The following is an 18911-nucleotide window of genomic DNA, read 5'->3' as shown; positions in this document are numbered from 1 at the left end:
ATGAGCCAATTCCTGGATAACCATCTGTGTATCGTCTTCGTGTGTATCTTTTTGTATATATGTGCGGATGTGTTTCTGCAAACATGTATCTCTTCGTGCATACGTATCCACACGAATTTCTGCAGACATGTATCTCTTCGTGCATACATATCCACACGTATTTCTGCAAACATGTATCTCTTTGTGCATACGTATCCACACGTATTTCTGCAAATATATATCTTCGTGCATACATATACACACATATTTCTGCAAACATGTATCTCTTCGTGCATATGTATCCACACATATTTCTGCAAATATGTATCTCTTTGTGCATACATATCCACATGTATTTCTGCAAACATCTATCTCTTCATGCATACGTATCCACAGGTATTCCTGCAAATATGTATCTCTTTGTGCATACGTATCCACACATATTTCTGCAAATAGATATCTCTTTGTGCATGTGTATCCACACGTATTTCTGCAAATATATATCTTTGTGCACACATATCAACACGTATTTCTGAAAATATGTATCTCTTTGTGCATACGTATCCACGTATATATTTTCCTGTCTCTTCTGGGTATATATTCCGATATGGATCTACCTGTATCTATCTCTGTATCTCTCTGTATATACATTTTCCACATATATCTTGCTCTCCCGTTAGCTTTGTCCTCATGAACAAATCCAGCCCGGAGGTAAGCCGTGGTTTCCACGGGACACTCCTGCTGGCTTTGGAGACCTTCTGCAGGCACCCCGGGTACGTGCAGCTGACATCCTTCCCGGCCACGTTCACTTCCAGTCCTGGATGTGCCCTGTTGTCTCACGAAGGCCCGCATTAGACGCTCTCCTGGCGCATACCCTCACGTGCGCAGGGCGGCCTGCAGGTCGTAGGATTTGCCCTCTCAGAAGTCACGATGCAGAGGTGCGGCCAGGATCTTTGAGGGAAGTCCCCTCCCCTCCCTCCCAAGCCCGCACACGAAGGTGTCCAAGTCCTGACCCCCATGTTGTGGACTAACGTCCCCAAGGACGTCCACGACCCGACTCCCAAAGCCTGTGAACATGTGACCTTCTGTGACCAAGAGGCCCTTACAGGTGATTACGCTCGGGACCCTGAAATGGTAACTGTACAGGGAGGCCACTGTTCGCACGGGACAAGTGTGTCAGAGGCCATGCCCCAGCCCCACCGGCTGCTGGCAGGTGGACGCCTGAGCCACGGGAGGGAAAGGCTCATTGCTCCCCAGGGGTCAAGGAAGGTGCGTCATGGGGTCAGGACCCAACGGCATTCAACTCCGACTACAGGCATCCTTGCAAAAGACCACGTTGTTTTAAAGTAAAAAAATAGAGCACCGTATAAATAAGTGTTCAAACAATGAAAAGACAAAACGGCTTCCAGAACATTCCGGGGCTGGAAGCAACTTTGTGGTTCACACGCTCTCCGGGGCGACGGTGACTTCCTCCACGGTTAGGATCTCTTCATGGTCGATCTTTCCTGTATCCGGGGTGGATTTCTCCCAGATGATCTGGGGGGCACAGGGAGGACGGGGGTGTCGGGTTTTCGGGAACCCAGCGAGCAGGGCTCGGGTGGCCGAGGGCTGTGGATGGGAACCGGGGGCCCGGTGGGCGGGGCCGCCCTGTGACTGAGGCATGAAAGGACCGCCTGATGGGACGGCTTGGGACAGGGGCCTCCAGGCATATGGTCCGGCACGTGCAAAGGTCCTGGGGCAGGACCGAGCCTGGGGACCAAGGGAGGGGAAGGAGGCTCACTGCCCACCCCCCGTGCTGGTTCGCTGCCCCCCCCCAACCTACCTGGTGGTCAGTGTGAACGTTCTCACTCCATTTATCCTTGATGTGCGGAATCCGTGGGAATAAGGTCTCTGATGCAAACAACCTGGGGACACAAGGAGCGTGTGAAGGACAGACCGGCATGTAACCTCACCCATCTGTGACATGGGACATGTCCTCCTGCCGTGTGAGAAGCCACAGCCACGTTCCGGGGAACGATTTCACTGAAGGCTCGAATCTCAGAGAAATGAGCAAACACGAGACTGAGTCCCTGGGGTACGGGGATGGACTGGAGGATGTGGCTCATCGCGGGCATCCTGGGGTAGCCCGGGGTCCCCGGACATGTCCCCCTGTCCCTCCAACCTTGGAGAGCACGCTTTCCGAGCCGGCAGGTTCCTGTCCACGAGCTGGGTTTATGGTCAGCACTATTTCCAGCGGCCTGACTTCATTTGTGCATCTGAGCCTGAACAGCTGAGTGCTGTCCCCCCAAAATATATACTCAGGTCCTGAGTCCAGGCACCTGGAAACAGGACCTTGTTGGGAATTTTATCTTTGCAGATGTAATCAAGTTAATGTGAGCTCATCCTGCATGAGGGAACCTAAATCCAATGACGGGTGTCCCTGCCCTGCCTGGATCTGAGTGGTCCTGTCCCCCCTAGATCTCAGAGGCCCTGCCCTGCTTGGATCTCAGTGTTCCTGCCTTTCCTGGATCTCAGTGGTCCTGTGCCTCCTGGATCTCAGTGGCCCTGCCCCTCTTGGATTCAATGGTCTTGCCCTTCCTGGATCGCAGCAGCCCTGCCCTGCCTGGATCTCAGTGGTCCTGCCCCCCCTGGATCTCAGCAGCCCTCCCCTGCCTGGATCTCAGTGGTCCTGCCCCCCCCGGATCTCAGCAGCCCTGCCCTGCCTGGATCTCAGTGGTCCTGCCCCCCCTGGATCTCAGCAGCCCTGCCCCTCCTGGATCTCAGTGGCCCTGCCCTGCCTGGATCTCAGCAGCCCTGCCCCTCCTGGATCTCAGTGGCCCTGCCCTGCCTGGATCTCAGCGGCCCTGCCCTTCCTGGGTTTCATCGGACCTGCCCTGCCTGGATCTCAGGGGTCTTGCCCTGCCTCGATCTCAGCGGCCCTGCCCCTCCTGGATCTCAGTGGTCCTTCCCTGTCTGGGTCTCAGACTCTTGTCTCCAATGCTGGGAGATGATTCATTTCTGTTGTTTCAAGACATCTGGTTTATGGTCATTTTTTCCTGTTTCCACAGGAAACACAAGCAGCTTTTCACAAAGATAAGTGCCTTGGGTAAAGCACGCGCTCTGTGACCGTTCCGGTGGCTGTGGCCCCTGTTCCCATCTGCTCCCAGGTGCAGGGTCCCTAGGCAACGGGGGTGCCATGCGGCCCCCGTATTCAGCCGGCCGGGACAGCCCCCCCTTGTCCTGTGCCGTTGGCCACGCGCCTCAATCCTGAGGGGAACGGCCACCGGATGCCCAGCCAGGACGCGGGGGGCCATCGAGGGCTGGGCACAGGAGGCCACCCAGAGGGTCCCCCCATCGTGCAGGAGGGCCACCCTCTGCGAAGATGCCCCAGGTTCGCAAACCGTGCCCTGCACCGGCCTGTAGGTGAGAATTAACTTTTCTGCGTGTGCCTTTCATCCTGAGGCGCGTGTGAGGGGCCCTGAGACCCTGTTGGAGCCGAGGGCACACGTCTGCTGCCCACACAGGAGCCCCCGTTCCCCACGTGCAAAGGCGGGTGGACTGGATGCTGCCGGCTGGGCCCCGAGGCCTCGGTGAGACTCGCACGGGGACAGGAAGCTTTGGCAGAAAGAGAAGCTGAGGTCGGGGGCCCCCAGCGCCCATCCGGCTGAAGGGTGGGGGCGCACGGGTGGGCTCGGTAGGGCCCCTGGGGGGCTCTGGGGCTGCCCCTCGGGGGTCCCGACGAGGCCCCCGTTGGCCATGTCTACACCGCCCCCTGCTGAGGGCACACCACCGGCTCTGTGAGCTCCATCCAACCCACCACTGGAATTACCTTTTCACAAAGCAGCTGAGAATCAGGGCACAGACGAAGGTCCCCAGGACCACGAGCACATAGACATGCACAAAGCTGGCTGTGGCTTGTGTGGAGCCTGGGGAGACAGGGGGACGCACCTCGTACCCCTCAGGGCAGACTGGGGACACACGGCAGTCATTCCCTCGCCGGCTGGCCGCGGAGGAGAAAGGCTCAGAGCGGCGGAAGACCCGCCAACTGTCCACCCCGAAGCCTTCCCGCAAAGCTGTCCATGAGCCAAAGGGGCCTCTGCACCGTCCACACTAGAATGTGTTCTGACGGTGCGATAAACCGATTTCAAAGGGGACCAAAAAGGCACGCCTGGGAGGCTCTGTCGGTTAAGCGTCTGACTTCAGCTCTGGTCATGATCTCACGGTTCATGACTTCAACCCTGCATCAGGCTCTGCACTGACAGCTCACAGCCTGCAGCCCGCTTTGGATTCTGTGTGTGTGTCTCTCTCTCTCTGCCTCTCCCCTGCTCCTGCTCTGTCTCTCAAAAATAAACAAACATTTAGGGGCTCCTGGGTGGCTCAGTCGGCTAAGCGTCCGACTTCGGCTCTGGTCATGATCTCAGGGTTCATGACTTCAACCCCTGCATCAGGCTCTGCGCTCACAGCTCGCAGCCTGGAGCCCGCTTCCGATTCTGTGTCTCCCTCTCTCTCTGCCCCTCCCCTGCTCATGCTCTGTCTCTCTCTGTCTCAAAAATAAATAAAAACATTAAAAAAACTTTTTTAAATAAAAAAATAAACACTTAAAAAAAAAGACCAAAAAAATTAATTAATTTCTAAAAAACAAACCAAATGAGTAAGTAAATACATTTCAAATCCCCAAATAAAATAGAAATGGACCAAATAAATAAATTTTAACCTCCCAAATAAAATAAAAATGGACCAAATAAACTTTAACTTCCAAATAAAATAGAAATGGACCAAATAGATAAGTAAATTTAAAAAATAAGAAAATAAATACAAATGGACCCCCCCCAACCATACGCATTTCCAGGCATATGGGTTTTTTTTTTCTCTGCGGGCATACGGCTTCAACAAAGCCTCCCTACAAGTGTCAGACCAGGAGACCCCTTCCGGCTGGGGTGGCCGGTTCAGGAGGCTGCGGGGCCTTTGTCCTTCCTCTGAAGGAGCAGAGACAAGCGCACGGGAACCCCTGGGTCGTGAGCCTCCAGGGAGACGGGACGGGCTAACAGATGGATTCGGAGGCGCTCCTGGGTCACGTACCGAATTCCACGGGCTGGCTCCAGGCACTCCACTGCTGTCCCCGTGCGTCTGAGGCCCGTATCGTCACAGTGTGCTTGGGTCTGGGCTCTGGACTCGGGAAGTTGTATTTATTTTCCGATTTGCCGGTCACGTCGATCTTTGGACAGAAGAGAAAAGTTTCAAGGCAGGGTCTCCTGTGTTCAGCAAAGAAGGGCTGGGGCAGGAGGTGGGGGGAGCGGGCAGGGGGGAATGCCTTTCCAACGGCCCCACCGAGGCAGCTGACAGGTTCAGAAGCACGCTCCCTCACGGGGCCGAGCATCAGAAGTGTCTAGAAACACGTGGTCTCGGGGGCTCCCCCAAGTAGAAATCACTCAACAGGTACAAGGGCCAGGAGCAGAGACGGGGACCGAGCTAAGCCCCATTGGACAGAAGACGATACGGAAGGTCAGAGTGTCCCTAGGACTTAGGAAACGTCCCCATAAAGGACGTTGACGTCCACCCACTACAGGTGTCTGGCAGGAAGAAATCTGGGTCACGCTCACAGGAATCTTCTGGGTCAGGGTTTTAACTCACCAGTTGATTTCCGGCGTGTTCCTTGTTGTCCTAGAAAAAAACAAACAGAACTAGATGTACTTTTCTGCATTGGGCACATTTTTACAGTTTTCACACGTTGTCCCCTGGGAGTGTGGTCAAGGGTCACACCCCGGGGCCCAGGGGACGGCTGAGTCCCTGTGAGCTGCCTTCACCCCGAGTCACGTGGGGACTGAGGGTGGGACTTGTCCACGGAGGGAAACGGGGCCTGATCACACCTGGGGTTCAAGCCAGTGGCAGATGGGGCCAAGCAAGGGCTGGAGGTCGAGTTTGTCTACACTGGGCACAGGCGGATGTGGAGAGAGGGCTCCCCCTTGTCTACACTGGTCGCAGCTGGAAGTGGAGAGAGGGCTCCCCCTGTCTACACTGGGCGCAGGTCCATATGGAGCCTAGCGTCCCCCCTGTCTACACTGCGCGCAGGTCCATATGGAGCCTAGCGTCCCCCTGTCTACACTGCGCGCACGTCCATATGGAGCCTAGCGTCCCCCTGTTTACACTGGGCGCACGTCCATATGGGGCCTAGCGTCCCCCCTGTCTACACTGCGCGCACGTCCATATGGAGCCTAGCGTCCCCCTGTCTACACTGCGCGCACGTCTATATGGAGCCTAGCGTCCCCCTGTCTACACTGCGCGCAGGTCCATATGGAGCCTAGCGTCCCCCGTCTACACTGGGCGCACGTCCATACGGAGCCTAGCGTCCCCCGTCTACACTGCGCGCACGTCCATATGGAGCCTAGCATCCCCCCTGTCTATACCGAGTCTCCGTTGATGAGGAAGAGAGAGTCCGCCTTGCCCGCCCTGGCCTCCCGTGGTCGTGGCGGAGCGAACCTGCCTTGTCTACACTGGGCCCGGCGGTCCTGGAGGAAAGAACCCCCTTCTCCAGGCGGGTGCCGGCGGCGTGGACGGCCAGGGCCTGTGCGTCCCGCCTCGGCCTGCTCACCTCCAAGCCCCGACGGCGCTCGGGGAGCAGCCGGGGTGTCCCCTCGCCCTGGGACCGGCCGCGAGGTGACCGTCCCGCGGGGGGCACCGTGTCCTCCTGTGCCCCGCCGCCCCGCCTCACCCATCGCTGCCGGGCCGCGCGCACCGGGCCCTCGCGGCGGGGGGCGGGGCGCTGGTCTGCCCTCCGGGTCGACGCCGTCCGGTCCGGGGCCGAGCGCACTGACCTGTTTCTGGATGCGCAGCTGGTACTTGAAGTCCCAGGCGGACGAGGGGTGTCGGGTCCTGGGCGGGTCCCAGAGGATCTGGCAGTGGGACGGGTTGCAGTCGACGCTGACGTTGTTGGGCGGGCTGTATATTTCTGCGAGGGGGGCCGAGGTCACGGCCCTGAGCCCCGGGGGCTCCGGCCCAGGTCCGCCCGCCGGGCGTCAAGGGGCAGCCGGTAGGGGTCCCCCGGAGCACCAAAGGGGACCGCGGGCGGGCGCGTGGGCAGGGCTGGCGGTGCGCACGCGCGACTGCGTGGCCGGCTGCGGGGAGGGACCCGGGAACCCCGGGGGAGGGAAGGAGGGACGCAGGGGGGGGCTGAGCGGACACGGGGCCACTATGGGGACAGCCGGGCGGAGAGGACGCACGTCCTGACCCGGCGAGCAGCGAAGGGATACCCCGCGGGGTGGGTCGCGCCAAGGCTGGGGACGTGCGGTCTGTGTCTCCTCCCGGGGGCCACATTGGGTCCTCAACCCCGGAGGTGGGAGGGGGCGCGTTCCGTCACGGAAAACCCGCACAGACTGCTAAGACTGTCCCAGTCCTTTCGGGAAGGCACGCAGCCTTCCTTACGCAGACACGACTCCTTAAACCGTTACCCCTTGGGGCCCCCAGCCCCTCTCCCATCCCCCCGCCGCCCCTGGCCGAAGTCAGAGGAGGGAACTGAAAATTCAAAGCCACCGATCCTGCGGTTGGTAACCCTGGCAACCGGCCCCCACCCCGAGCGAGCGCCTTTCCGCGGTCACCTGGTTAACATAACAAAAGACACATTCACGGCTCTGGACCCCGGGAAATTCAAAGGGTCTGGTCAGCCCTGGGCCACAGAGCCGGGAGGGAGACCCAGCGCGGCTGATCGGAAGTCACAGTATCACAGGGCTGAAGTTTGCAATAATCTTGGGGCCTCCTGGGTCACATAAAAGTCTTAGAAACATGGGGAAGAAGAGAGAAAAGTCGGGATTCCCTCGGAAGGAAGGTGGCCACGTCTGGGCCAGGGGACGTTTGTCCTGCTGTGACAGTCCCAGGGGCCCCAGCGGCCACCTAGAGCTCCCCCAACAGGTGGCTCTGCAAGAGGGGGTTGGGGGAGACGTGAGCTGGCATCCATTTGTCAACGGGGTCCCCCCAAAAGGCAAGAGAAGGCTGTGCCCGCTACCACATGGGGAGGCCCACAAGCGAGCCGGAATTCCCCTCCCGCCACCTCCCGGTCCGAATGTCCCCCTGCTGGGGACGTCACTGTGGGGGCCTGGGGGGGGGGGCTCTGGCTTCCTCCGGTGGGCGGTGGGGGGCAGAGGCACCACACCTTTTCACCACGCCGAGTTCAGAGTAGAAGGGGTGCTGGCCCCCTTACTCGGCCACCTTCCAGAAGGAAGGAACCGTATGGACACCTCGACTCGGGGTCTCTGGCCTCCAGAGCTGCGAGAGAATACATTTCCGTTCTTCCAACCCCCCCAGTTTGTGGCCAGGTGCTAACAGCAGCCCCAAGAAACGCGGGCTGGTGTCCCGGCAAATCCTGTCCCAAGCTCGCCTGCCAAGCATGGGTTCACCCCAGAGGACGCGGTTCTCACCTATGTTTTTCAAGGACAAAATCGTATCAAAAAACTGGACCGCCGTCTCTCGGCTGGTGCCGTTCACCAGGAAGTAATTGCGGAACGTTAATCCCGACAGATCGTGCAGGTGACATCCGACGTGGGTTCCTGAGTCCGTCACGTAATGAGGACACTCTCTTTCCCTTTTTTCCCTACAAGATTCCAAGCTGTTCGGAGACCGGTCAGGGCGTCCCCCCCCTCCCGCCCTGTGCTTTTCAAGGCCGCCTACGTAAGGTCGACACTTACTTAAAGTCTTGTATGTACAAGAAATATTGGACGTCATCAGGCGCAGCCCAACCTTTCGCCCAAGTGCAGTTCATGAAGTTCACGTTGTAGATAAAACAGGAGAAGTTTTGGGCAGCGGTGCCCTCGCCGCCTGAGAAGACACAAGAAGGAAACAATCTGGGCAAGGGGACCACAGGCTTTATGCTTGGAGCCTCTACCGAGCATTCAAAGAATAGTTCGTTCCAGTCCTTCTTAAACACGTCCAAAAAATAGAAGAAGAGGAAACACTTCCAAATTCATTTTGTTTTATTTACTTTTTATTTCGAGAGAGAGAGGGAGAGGTGGGAAGGGGCAGAGAGAGAGAGGAAGAGAGAGAATCCCAAGCAGGCTCAGTGCTGTCAGAAGGAAGCCTGATGCAGGGCTCAAACTCATGACCTGAGCCGAAATCAAGAGTCGCACGCTTAACAGACTGAGCCACCCAGGTGTCCCCCAAATTCATTTCATGAGGACAGGATCACCCTGTAGCCAAAGTCTCATACACACACGGAAGGAAAGAAAATCACATCCCGATATCCAAAAATTCAGTATCCATTCATGATTGGAAAAAAAAAAAACCTTTCAATAAAATACATAAAGAAAGAATTTGCCTCAACACAATAAAGGACAGATGTAAAAAGCCCATAGCTAACAGCAATGGAAAAAAACAGAAAGCTTACCTTGTAAGGTAAGAAATGAGTCTACTGTAGGCACTCTCACCAGCTCGATTTAAATTTTTTTTAATGTTTATTTATTTTTCAGAGAGAGATAGAGCGTGAGCAGAGGAGGGGCAGACAGAGAGAGGGAGACACAGAATCGGAAGCAGGCTCCAGGCTCTGAGCTTTCAGCACAGAGCCCGACGTGGGGCTCGAACTCACGAACCGCGAGATCATGACCTGAGCCAAAGTCTGCCGCTCAACCAACCGAGCCACCCAGGTGCCCCCAAAAACACTTTTATTATAGCTAATAAATAAATGTAATAAAGTTGCAGGATACAAAATCAGCATGCAAAAATCAGTATTTGTACACTCTAATGGCAACCCGTTTAGGAAGAGAATTAAGAAAATAATTCCAGGGTGCCTGACTGGCTCAGCTGGTACAGCATGTGACTCTTGATGTTGGGACTGTGGGTTTGAGCCCCACATTGGGTGTAGAGATTACTTAAAAATAAGAAAAATTTAAAAAGAAATAATCCCTTTGTTCTGATAGCCACAAAAGGAATACAATACTTAGGAATAAACTGAACCAAGAAGATGAAAGATGTATATACTGAAAATTATCCGACATTGATGAAGAAAATTTAAGAACACACAGATAAGGGGCGCCTGGGTGGCTCAGTCGGTTGGGCGTCCGACTTCCGCTCAGGTCACGATCTCGCGGTCCGTGAGTTCGAGCCCCGCGCCGGGCTCTGTGCTGACAGCTCAGAGCCTGGAGCCTGTTTCAGATTCTGTGTCTCCCTCTCTCTGCCCCTCCCCCGTTCATGCTCTGTCTCTCTCTGTCTCAAAAATAAATAAAACGTTAAAAAAATTTAAAAAAAAATAAGAAAAATTTAAAAAAGGAAATAATCCCTTTGTTCTGATAGCAACAAAAGGAATACAATACTTAGGAATAAACTGAACCAAGAAGGTGAAAGATGTGTATACTGAATATTATCCGACATTGATGAAGAAAATTTAAGAACACACAGATAAGGGGCGCCTGGGTGGCTCAGTCCATTAAACATTTGACTCTGGGTTTGGGAGGAGAAGGAGAAGAAGGAGGAGGAGGAGGAGAAGTGGGAGGAGGAGGAGAAGGAGAAAACAACAAAAGAAAACAAACAAACACAAGACCCCCCCAAACTGAAACAACCTGAATAGGGCAAAGGACCTGAATAGACATTTTTCAGAAGAAGATACACAGATGGCCAACGGCTACGTTGGAAGATACTCCACATGACTCATCATCAAAGAAATGCGAATCAAAGCCACAAGGAGCTGTCGTCTCACACCCGCTAAATGGCTATTATGAAAAAGAGGAGAGATAAATACTGGGGAGGGTGTGGGCAACAGGGAACCCTGTGCACTGCTGGTGGGAATGTGAGTGACTGCAGCCACTGTGGAAAAATTAGGAAGTTTCTCTATTCACCGCAGAATTCTCATATGGCCCAGCAATCCCTACTTTTGGGTCTATACCGAAAGGAAACGAAATCTGGATCCCCAAAAGGTATACACACCCCCATGTTCATTATGGCACACATTCACAATAATGTGAATCATCATTCATTATGATTCACAATAGCCAACGTGTGGACACAGCCTAAACGGTGTTGCTGAATGGATGGATATAGAAGATGTGGTGTATACACACGATGGAGTAGTATTCCGTTACAAAAAGAAGGTGTTATGTATGCTAAGTGAGCAAAGTCAGACAAGAAAGACAAAATTGGGCATGCCTTGAGGGTAATGATGTCCAGAAGGATCACTGTGATGTTTTCCCTACCTGGGTTAGCGTAGACCAGTTTTTCTGGAATCGGTCCTTGGGTGCTATTTACTTTAACCACGAACGTGATTCCCCCATGAAGAGAATCATGGGAAAAGTTGCAGTGACAGTCTTTGTTCTTGGGCTAAAAAGACGCAACCAGTCAGCGCATTAGGAAATTTTTTCTTCTCATCTGGATGTCGTTTGTTCATCCACTGACCCCGTGAAGTCACCACCACCCATGCACACTCTCTGGGTGGGTGTTGGCGTGCCAACATGTAGGTGGGACCTCAACCCTGCAGTGTATAGTGTTGTTTAGAAGGCGGGAACAGAGGCCTTCTTTCACTGGGACCCTCAGTCACCAGACATCCGGTTAAAATGCAGATTCTGGCTCAGTGGGGTCCAGGCGGGGGAGTTTTCTTGTCCTGTCTCAAACCCCTCATACAGTCACAGGCTTCATGTTACCATTGTATCTGGTGAGCCTTGCGACCTTGTTTTCATCGAACACTCGGGACTAATGCTATGTCTTTCTTGGGATTAAGTCCGCCGTGTGGATGAGTTTGGATAGATCCACCGGGCAAAAGGCTGCAGTTTCTGCTGGGAGGACAGTGGTTCCCCTAAGCAACACCCTCTGATGGGACACCAAAGCCTGAAAATCACAGAATAAGCCACATGTCTTCCCCCTGATCACTGTTGTTGGACATTCCGTCTCCCGGAAAGTGCCCCCTGGAAATTCTGGGCACCTTCGGGTTCCCGATCAGAATCTTCCCTTGTGGCCCTGGGTCCCGCATCCCACCAGATTGTCTCATTTCGCCCTCTTTGGGTGGGTGATCATCCCCAAGGGTCCCACCCTACAGCCTGTGACAGGTCTAACCTCATAGGAGCTTTGAGCTGGGCATCCTTTCTGGGGAGCCCCGCCCTCCCTTTCCTTTTGGGGTAAGACATTTTCCAAGGAGTTGCTAAGTCCCCCAGGGAATCGGGCCCCCAGGCACCTTTTGGACACGGGCCAGCCCTTATCTCCCTGGTACATTTAGAACCATGATGTGTCCCAACGTCATACCCATGCTGTCCATTCCCACCTGCTGTAGCCTTATTGCTAACGTGAAGAGAGCCTCGTGAAGGATACCAGATGACTTTATCAAATCATCTTACCTTTTTTCTGATCTCTCCTTTCTCCTTGTGGATCATCACACATTCGAGGTAGGTAGTGTTTTCTTTGCAGTCCCAACTCAGTTCCATTGTCCTTGGGTCAAACTTCATATTTAGACTGGGGACCCATTCCGTGGTTGGAACATCTGAAAGACGTAGCCACCGGATTCAGAAGTTGCCCTTTTCCCATCGTCACTCCCCACCCGCTGACCCATCCCGTATCTTGTAAGCAAAGATCAAGGCTGGGACATGCTGTGCCCTTCCCCTGTCCCACCCCAGGTGGTCCCAGGGCATTGGCACATCCTGAGAATCTGCCCCGCTCCCATCTCCCCTTCCTGCCTGGATCTCCGTGCCTTTTCTCCATGTGAGGACGCCTACCGTGTACTTGAGCCAAGACCAACCAAGTGAGAACCAGCAGAGACTATTTTTACTGAGAGCTCAGCACAGTGAGGGAGTCGGCCACCATCGGCGGCACTTGTCAGAGACTCAAGGGCGGACAGAGGGGAGGGCAGGTTTCACAGTGGACAAGCGGGGCCATTCGGTTGTGCGCTGAGCAGAGGCTGTGGGTGTGGGGGAGATCACGTGACTCCCTAGAAGCGGGGTGCCCCTGTGATACGTTAGGACAGCGCATCGGGCTTCCTCCGGTTGGTCCTAAGGCAGAACTTGTGTCAGAAAGCAGGGAATGTGTCAGTTAGTGATCAAATCCCTGACATAACGCAGCCGAGAAAGTCTTTGACGGTCAACAGAACTCTGACAACACGGATGCATTTTGACAACACGTCCAGCCAGCTTGTGCACAGCCCTGGACCCAGGGCACTCCGGAGTGAGCAGACCTCACCAGCATCACGTGCAACACACACGGCAGGGGCCAGGCTGGACAGCACACACTTTGTGCAGGCGTGTAAGGTGCGTAAGGACCCAGAGACCTCATGTGTCAGGACGTGTCCCCAGGGACACAGGACGCAGAATGAGGCGGGCAGAAAAGGGTCAGACAGCTTCGCGTCCTTACCCTGGTGCTCCTGAGTCAGGGGTAACGCTGGGTCCAGCAGCATGCAGAACAGGATGGTCATGGCCAAGGGTCCCAGGGGGCGGCTGGGAGGACGAGGAAGCCCTGGAAGGAGGGACAGTCACACTGTGAGGAAATCAGCTCTCACGAGGGGTCTCGGCAGGAGGACCCAGACAGGATTCCCCAGGGGGATGCTCCGGGGGAAAACCACAGGACCATCCCCAGGCTGATGGCCAGCCCACTGGTCTGCCTGGGGTCACTGCAGGTTACAACCGGTCTCAGGGGGCCCCCAGAACCGAGGGCCTGGCCTGCAGCCTGGACACGGGCTCCAGCCCACCCTGTGTCCTCTGTGTCCCTGCGGTGAGTTGACCACATGCTCTGGCATCATTCCCGTCTGTAATCTAGTGGAGGAGATAGACGTCCGCGGGGCCCTTATGACGACGTCCACCATGCTGACATCAAGATGGACACGTCTCTGGGCATGTTATTGTGTCCACCACAGGAACCAAGACCCACTCACTCCCTAGGGCTCAGGGCTGAGTCCAGGATGGGCACCAACTTGATGGCCATGTTGCGCACAAAACAACAGTGGAGACAGAGAGTCAGGGTGGTTCCCAGACTGCTGGACTGTGAGTGAGGTCCTGGCTCCACATACTCTGCCTCCCGGACACGTCTGGACCGTCTCTGACCGGGGTCCGGGTGGAACGCAGGCTCCCCAAGCCCTTCCCCAGGCTACGCCTTCATTTGTCAAAGAAATGGATTTCAGTTCCACGTGCAGAGAATGGCCTGGGCTGTCCACCTACTCGAGATCCCGCATGACCAAGAAACCAGGAACCCACTCACTGACTTCTCTCTTCTCCAGAATGAGCTTCCTGTGAGAGGCAGGTTACAAAATGATCTCCCCGCAGAGCGTGGATGGAGATTTACCAGTGCCCCGCGAATCTACCCTGCAAATTCACACGTCCGCCATGTTGATGAGGCTTGACTCATGGTCCAGATGAGTCTTGAAGCCACACCCGATATGTCACAGTTCTTGGGAGAAAAATCACACACACTTTTATTACTCTCTCATTGCGCTGACTCTTGTTTGGTTCATATCATTTTAATTTTCTAATTTGTATTAAAACATTTTTAACTAAAAAAATTTTTTTTGCTGTTTATTTTTGAGAGGCAGAGACAGACACAGACACAGAGCACGAGCAGGGGAGGGACAGAGAGAGAGGGAGACACAGAATCCAAAGCAGGCTCTAGGCTCTGAGCTGTCAACACAGAGCCCGACGTGGGACTCGAACTCACAGACTGTGAGATCATGACCTGAGCTAAAGTCAGACGCTTAACCGACTGATCCACCAGGCGCCTCCAAAATGTTTTTAATAGGAGTATAGTTGACACACACTCTGATTCTGTCTTAATAATCAGAATGGATTTGGGGCGAGTAGAAAAAGAAATGATAGGTCAGGTTTCCATTGTGGTAATAAAAATATTTTGAGGTTTCTCTTTTTTTTTTTAACTTCTTTTTTTAAAAACTTGAGTTTTGCAACTATCGAAAGGGGTGTGTAAACATAAAAGAGGAAAATAAAAAGGGGTAAGTGCACAGAGAGATATGGAGGAGCCTAAATGATTTACTAAGTGAAAGAAGGCAGCTTGAAAATGATACGTCCTGGGCGCCTGGGTGGCGCAGTCGGTTAAGCGTCCGACTTCAGCCAGGTCACGATCTCGCGGTCCGTGAGTTCGAGCCCCGCGTCAGGCTCTGGGCTGTTGGCTCGGAGCCTGGAGCCTGTTTCCGATTCTGTGTCTCCCTCTCTCTCTGCCCCTCCCCCGTTCATGCTCTGTCTCTCTCTCTGTCCCAAAAATAAATAAAAAACGTTGAAAAAAAAATAAATTTAAAAGAAAATGATACGTCCTGTATGATTCCAACTCTATGACATTCTGGAAAAGGAAAAAGTATAGAGACAGAAAAAAGTGAGCAGTCTTCAGGGTTGGGGGAGGGACAGATGGGCAGGTGGGGCACACAGGATTTTTAGGGCAGTGAAACTACTCTGTTATCATCCTATAACGGTGGATCCATGTTGTTACACATCTGTCCAAACTCAAAGAATGTCCAACACCAAGAGTTACTCTAATGTAAACCGTGGACTTTAATCAATAATCATGTATCAATATTGGTCCATCAATTATAACAGCTGTGCCACACTGATGCCAAATATTAATAATGGGGGAGACGAGGTCCAAGGGGAAGGACATATATAGGAATCCCTTAATTTTGACTTAAATGTTTCTGTAAACCTAAAACTGCTCTTAAAAAAAAACAAAGTCTATTAAAAACTTTTTCAACACGTAAGGACAAAAGCAAAGGGATCTGGTCACATAAAGCTGCACTCAACAGAGAACACCTGATGCTACGCTTGGGTTTGGGGTGGGGTCTTGTGGTCTGCCCACCATCTCCCTGGTGGTATTTTTGCTGGGGTTGGTTCCTTGGTGATTGTTGTTGTCACTTGTGAGTTGTAACGAGGGTCTTAGGTCTCTAAGTATTTCTCTCCCTCTCAGCCACTAACTGCCTCTGCTGTTTCTTCCTGCCTTTGTGTTCCCTATGACCTCATCCTTTTAACTCCTTATCTTTCCTTGGAGGTTCCTCTCTCTCTCTTACCACACATGATGGTGTTTTCTGTAATTTCCTTGTGTTAATCGTTTATGTTTTCTATCTTTTCTAAACACTCTCTCTTTATTCTTGGTGTATTAGCTCCCTGGGTGCTGACAGAACAGATAGCCACAAATTTCCTTTCTTCCTTCCCATTTCTCTTCCCTCCCTCCTTGCATCCTTTCCACTTTCTTTCCTTCCTTCCTTCTTTCCCTCCTTCCTTCCTTCCTTCCTTCCTTCCTTCCTTCCTTCCTTCCTTCCCTCCCTTCTTTCCTTCCTTCCTTCCCTTCCTCCCTCCCTTCTTCCCTCCCTCCCTTCCTACCTTCCTTCCTTCTTTCCTTCCTTCCTTCCCTCCCTCCCTTCTTTCCTTCCTTCCTTCCCTTCCCCCCTCCCTCCTTCCCTCCCTCCCTTCCTACCTTCCTTCCTTCATTCCTTCCTTCTTCTTTCCTTCCTTCCTCCCTTCCTCCCTCCTTGCCTTCCTCCCTCCCTCCCTCCCTCCTCTTCCCTTCATTCCTTCCTTCCTTCATTTTGTCCCTTCTTTCTTCCCTCCTTTTTCCCCCCTCCCTCCCTCTCTCTCACCAAGTCCTTTCCCCATTTAGTCCAGTGTCTGCTTTCTGGCTGCCTCCATCCAGCTGGTCCCTCTCTTCATGGGCTCTCTTCCTCTCCCCCTGGGCCCCCTTTAAGCTCCCTCTCCTGTCTCCCTCCCACGCATGGCCAGTTCAGCACATCTGGGCTCCTCTCTCCCCCACGTCCAGCCCCACCCAGGGGCTCCTCCCTCTGTAGGAGCTACAGGCCCCCGCCTCACTGCTCCCTGCCCCACAGACCTCTGAGCTGTGGGGGATCATTCCTCACCGCCTGCCTCCTTCCCCACTCACTCTGTGCAGTGACAGGCGGCCTGCCTACTGAGGACTCTTCTAGGTGCCCCAGCCCCTTCTCCCCTGCTGTGCACCACTTTCTCTGGCTGGAGCCCAACGGTGCAGAATCCAGCCAGCTCCCCACACGTCAGGGGTGCACACCTGAGCCACCGTGCACCTGGGGAGCCGCCCCCGGCCTCAAATTCCTGCCTCCCAACCTCCCAGAGCCCACCCTGCCCGCAGGGCACCACACTTGCTATAAAAGAGGAAATGAAAGCGGGGACCAGACCTGTCCCAACTTCCCGGCCTCCCCCGCACCTAGCAGTCCAGAGCTATGGCGACCTTCCGGCTTCCTCCGTCTGCAAGCTGAACCCTGCTCCACCCAGGCCTTCCCAGGCTTGTTTTCCCTTCACCCCCATAAACGTCTCGAGTCCGCGTTGCTCCTCCTTTTTCCAGCCTCCCATACCACCTGCTTGGGGGCTGCACACCCAGCAGGTGCCTGTGGATGGACGCCCGCCCCACCGCCCCGGTTCACCCGCCGCCCTGAATTACTGCACCGAAATTTGCCCACGCCTGGACCTGTTCCCCATTCTGCTTCCTCTGCACTGACCCCTGCCTGCTTCTTCTTGCTCATGGTGATGGAGCAAAACCATCAACTTCTGTAAACTGGATGAAGGAAAAAAAAGAAAAACCCAAAAGCAAACAACTGGGTTCTTTCATACCCAAGGGTGGCGGGCAGGGGACCCACGGGAGGGTTGCTCTTTTTGACTAGATGGTTAGTCACGTTGTGCGGCTCTTGGCCGACGATGCCGACAGTCCCCGTGGAGGACATTGCGGTGAAGCGTGAAGTCATTGGTGCCGTGATGTCTCAGGTGCCTGGTGTGGTGAGCGTAGGCACCTCCCACAGGGTTCCTGGTTTCCCCGCTCACGCCCGTCCTGGGGGGCAGCTCCTGCCGGCCTCACTCCACCGGATGGGAAAACGCCATCCGGCGGGGCAGGGGGGTAGGATCCCGTGCTTCCTTGAGTTTATCTTTGCCTTGATTTTTAAAAACAGGCAAAACACAGACGGTATAAAATCCACCCTTTCAACGCCTACGGTTCCACAGCATTTCGCGCATCGGCAACGTTCAGGCATCCTCCCCACCTGAGCCGGGGCGTCCTCGACCCCCCAAAAGGGGGACCCCGTGCCCACTGCTCGACACTACTCACATCCCTCCTGCCAACCTGGATCCGCCCGGGCTGCGTGTCTCCAATGAATGGTGACCACATAGCACTGCCCTCCTTTGCGTCCACTGCCTACCCAACTTTCCCGTCTTCTCTCGGTTGTCACCAGACGCGGACGCGCTCCGTCACCACGTCGTCGTCCCCAGAGACACCTGCTACCCAGGCCGGCCGGCAGATCTGCACTTGCTTGCCGGGGGCTTTGACGTGAGCGACCGTCAGGAACGTGTATCCCCAGGATCCGGGAAGCACCGTTGCCCGTATGGAAGACCGTCTGTACATGGCACTTCTGAGCGCATCCAAGCCTCCAGAGTAAGTCCAGAGTGGTTTCCGGGATCCCCACGCACAGCCTTGCACGGGGGGCTCAGCCTGGTCCCGGTGCAAGCGGGCTCATCCATCCCTGAGGCTAATTCAGACCCTCCGACACCGCGCCCACGTGCTGTTGGAATTTCCCCCCCTCTGCGCGGGGGCCCCCCATCCGGATTTTCCCATTCCTCCCCCTCAGGTGCTCCCTGATGGCCAGTGTCAGCGGCCAGCGGCAGGAACAGGTACCACGGTGACAAGGCGCGTCGGAGACTCAGACAGGGAAGCAACCCGCCTTACCCCAGGGCTCCAGCCTCCGCGCTGGCCACCTGCTTTCTCTCTCTGTTTCCCGGCGGTCTGCCATCTGGCCGCTGTCTCAGGCGGCTCTGGGCCGTGTCAGAAAGTGAGGACCGTGATTGCACTGCAGGGGCATGTCAGCCGACACTTCCCTTTTCTGCTCAGCGCCCGCCCCCTTCCTGTGATGCGGGCTCATTCCATACAGTCGGGACCCCTGGCCGCGGTCAGTGGAAGCCTCGGCTTGTCCGCGCTCTTGGAGAGCTGACCTGGGGTGTGACCCCCTCCCGTCCAGCAGCCGTGTGCACAAGCACGTGTCCCCGAGTGCAGGCTGACGGCTC

The 18911-nt window shown here is 54.8% G+C and overlaps 1 protein-coding gene across 1 annotated transcript; it reads right to left on the bottom strand.

Annotated features, from left to right (window-relative positions):
* Window positions 1–1297: 1297 nt before the first annotated feature.
* On the bottom strand, window positions 1298–18570 carry CSF2RA (colony stimulating factor 2 receptor subunit alpha). The gene is given in 13 exon segments (XM_058713403.1): window positions 1298–1515; window positions 1802–1883; window positions 3788–3884; window positions 5038–5173; window positions 5590–5619; window positions 6771–6904; window positions 8367–8539; window positions 8634–8763; window positions 11127–11250; window positions 12258–12400; window positions 13264–13365; window positions 17475–17517; window positions 17519–18570. Coding segments are annotated over 13 exon segments (1377 nt in total). The 5' UTR covers window positions 17606–18570; the 3' UTR covers window positions 1298–1419.
* Between the last annotated feature and the right edge of the window lie 341 nt (window positions 18571–18911).

Source organism: Neofelis nebulosa, chromosome X (assembly GCF_028018385.1).
Source record: "Neofelis nebulosa isolate mNeoNeb1 chromosome X, mNeoNeb1.pri, whole genome shotgun sequence".
NCBI classification, from domain to species: Eukaryota; Metazoa; Chordata; class Mammalia; order Carnivora; family Felidae; genus Neofelis; species Neofelis nebulosa.
This window is presented reverse-complemented; position numbering and strand designations above follow the sequence as displayed.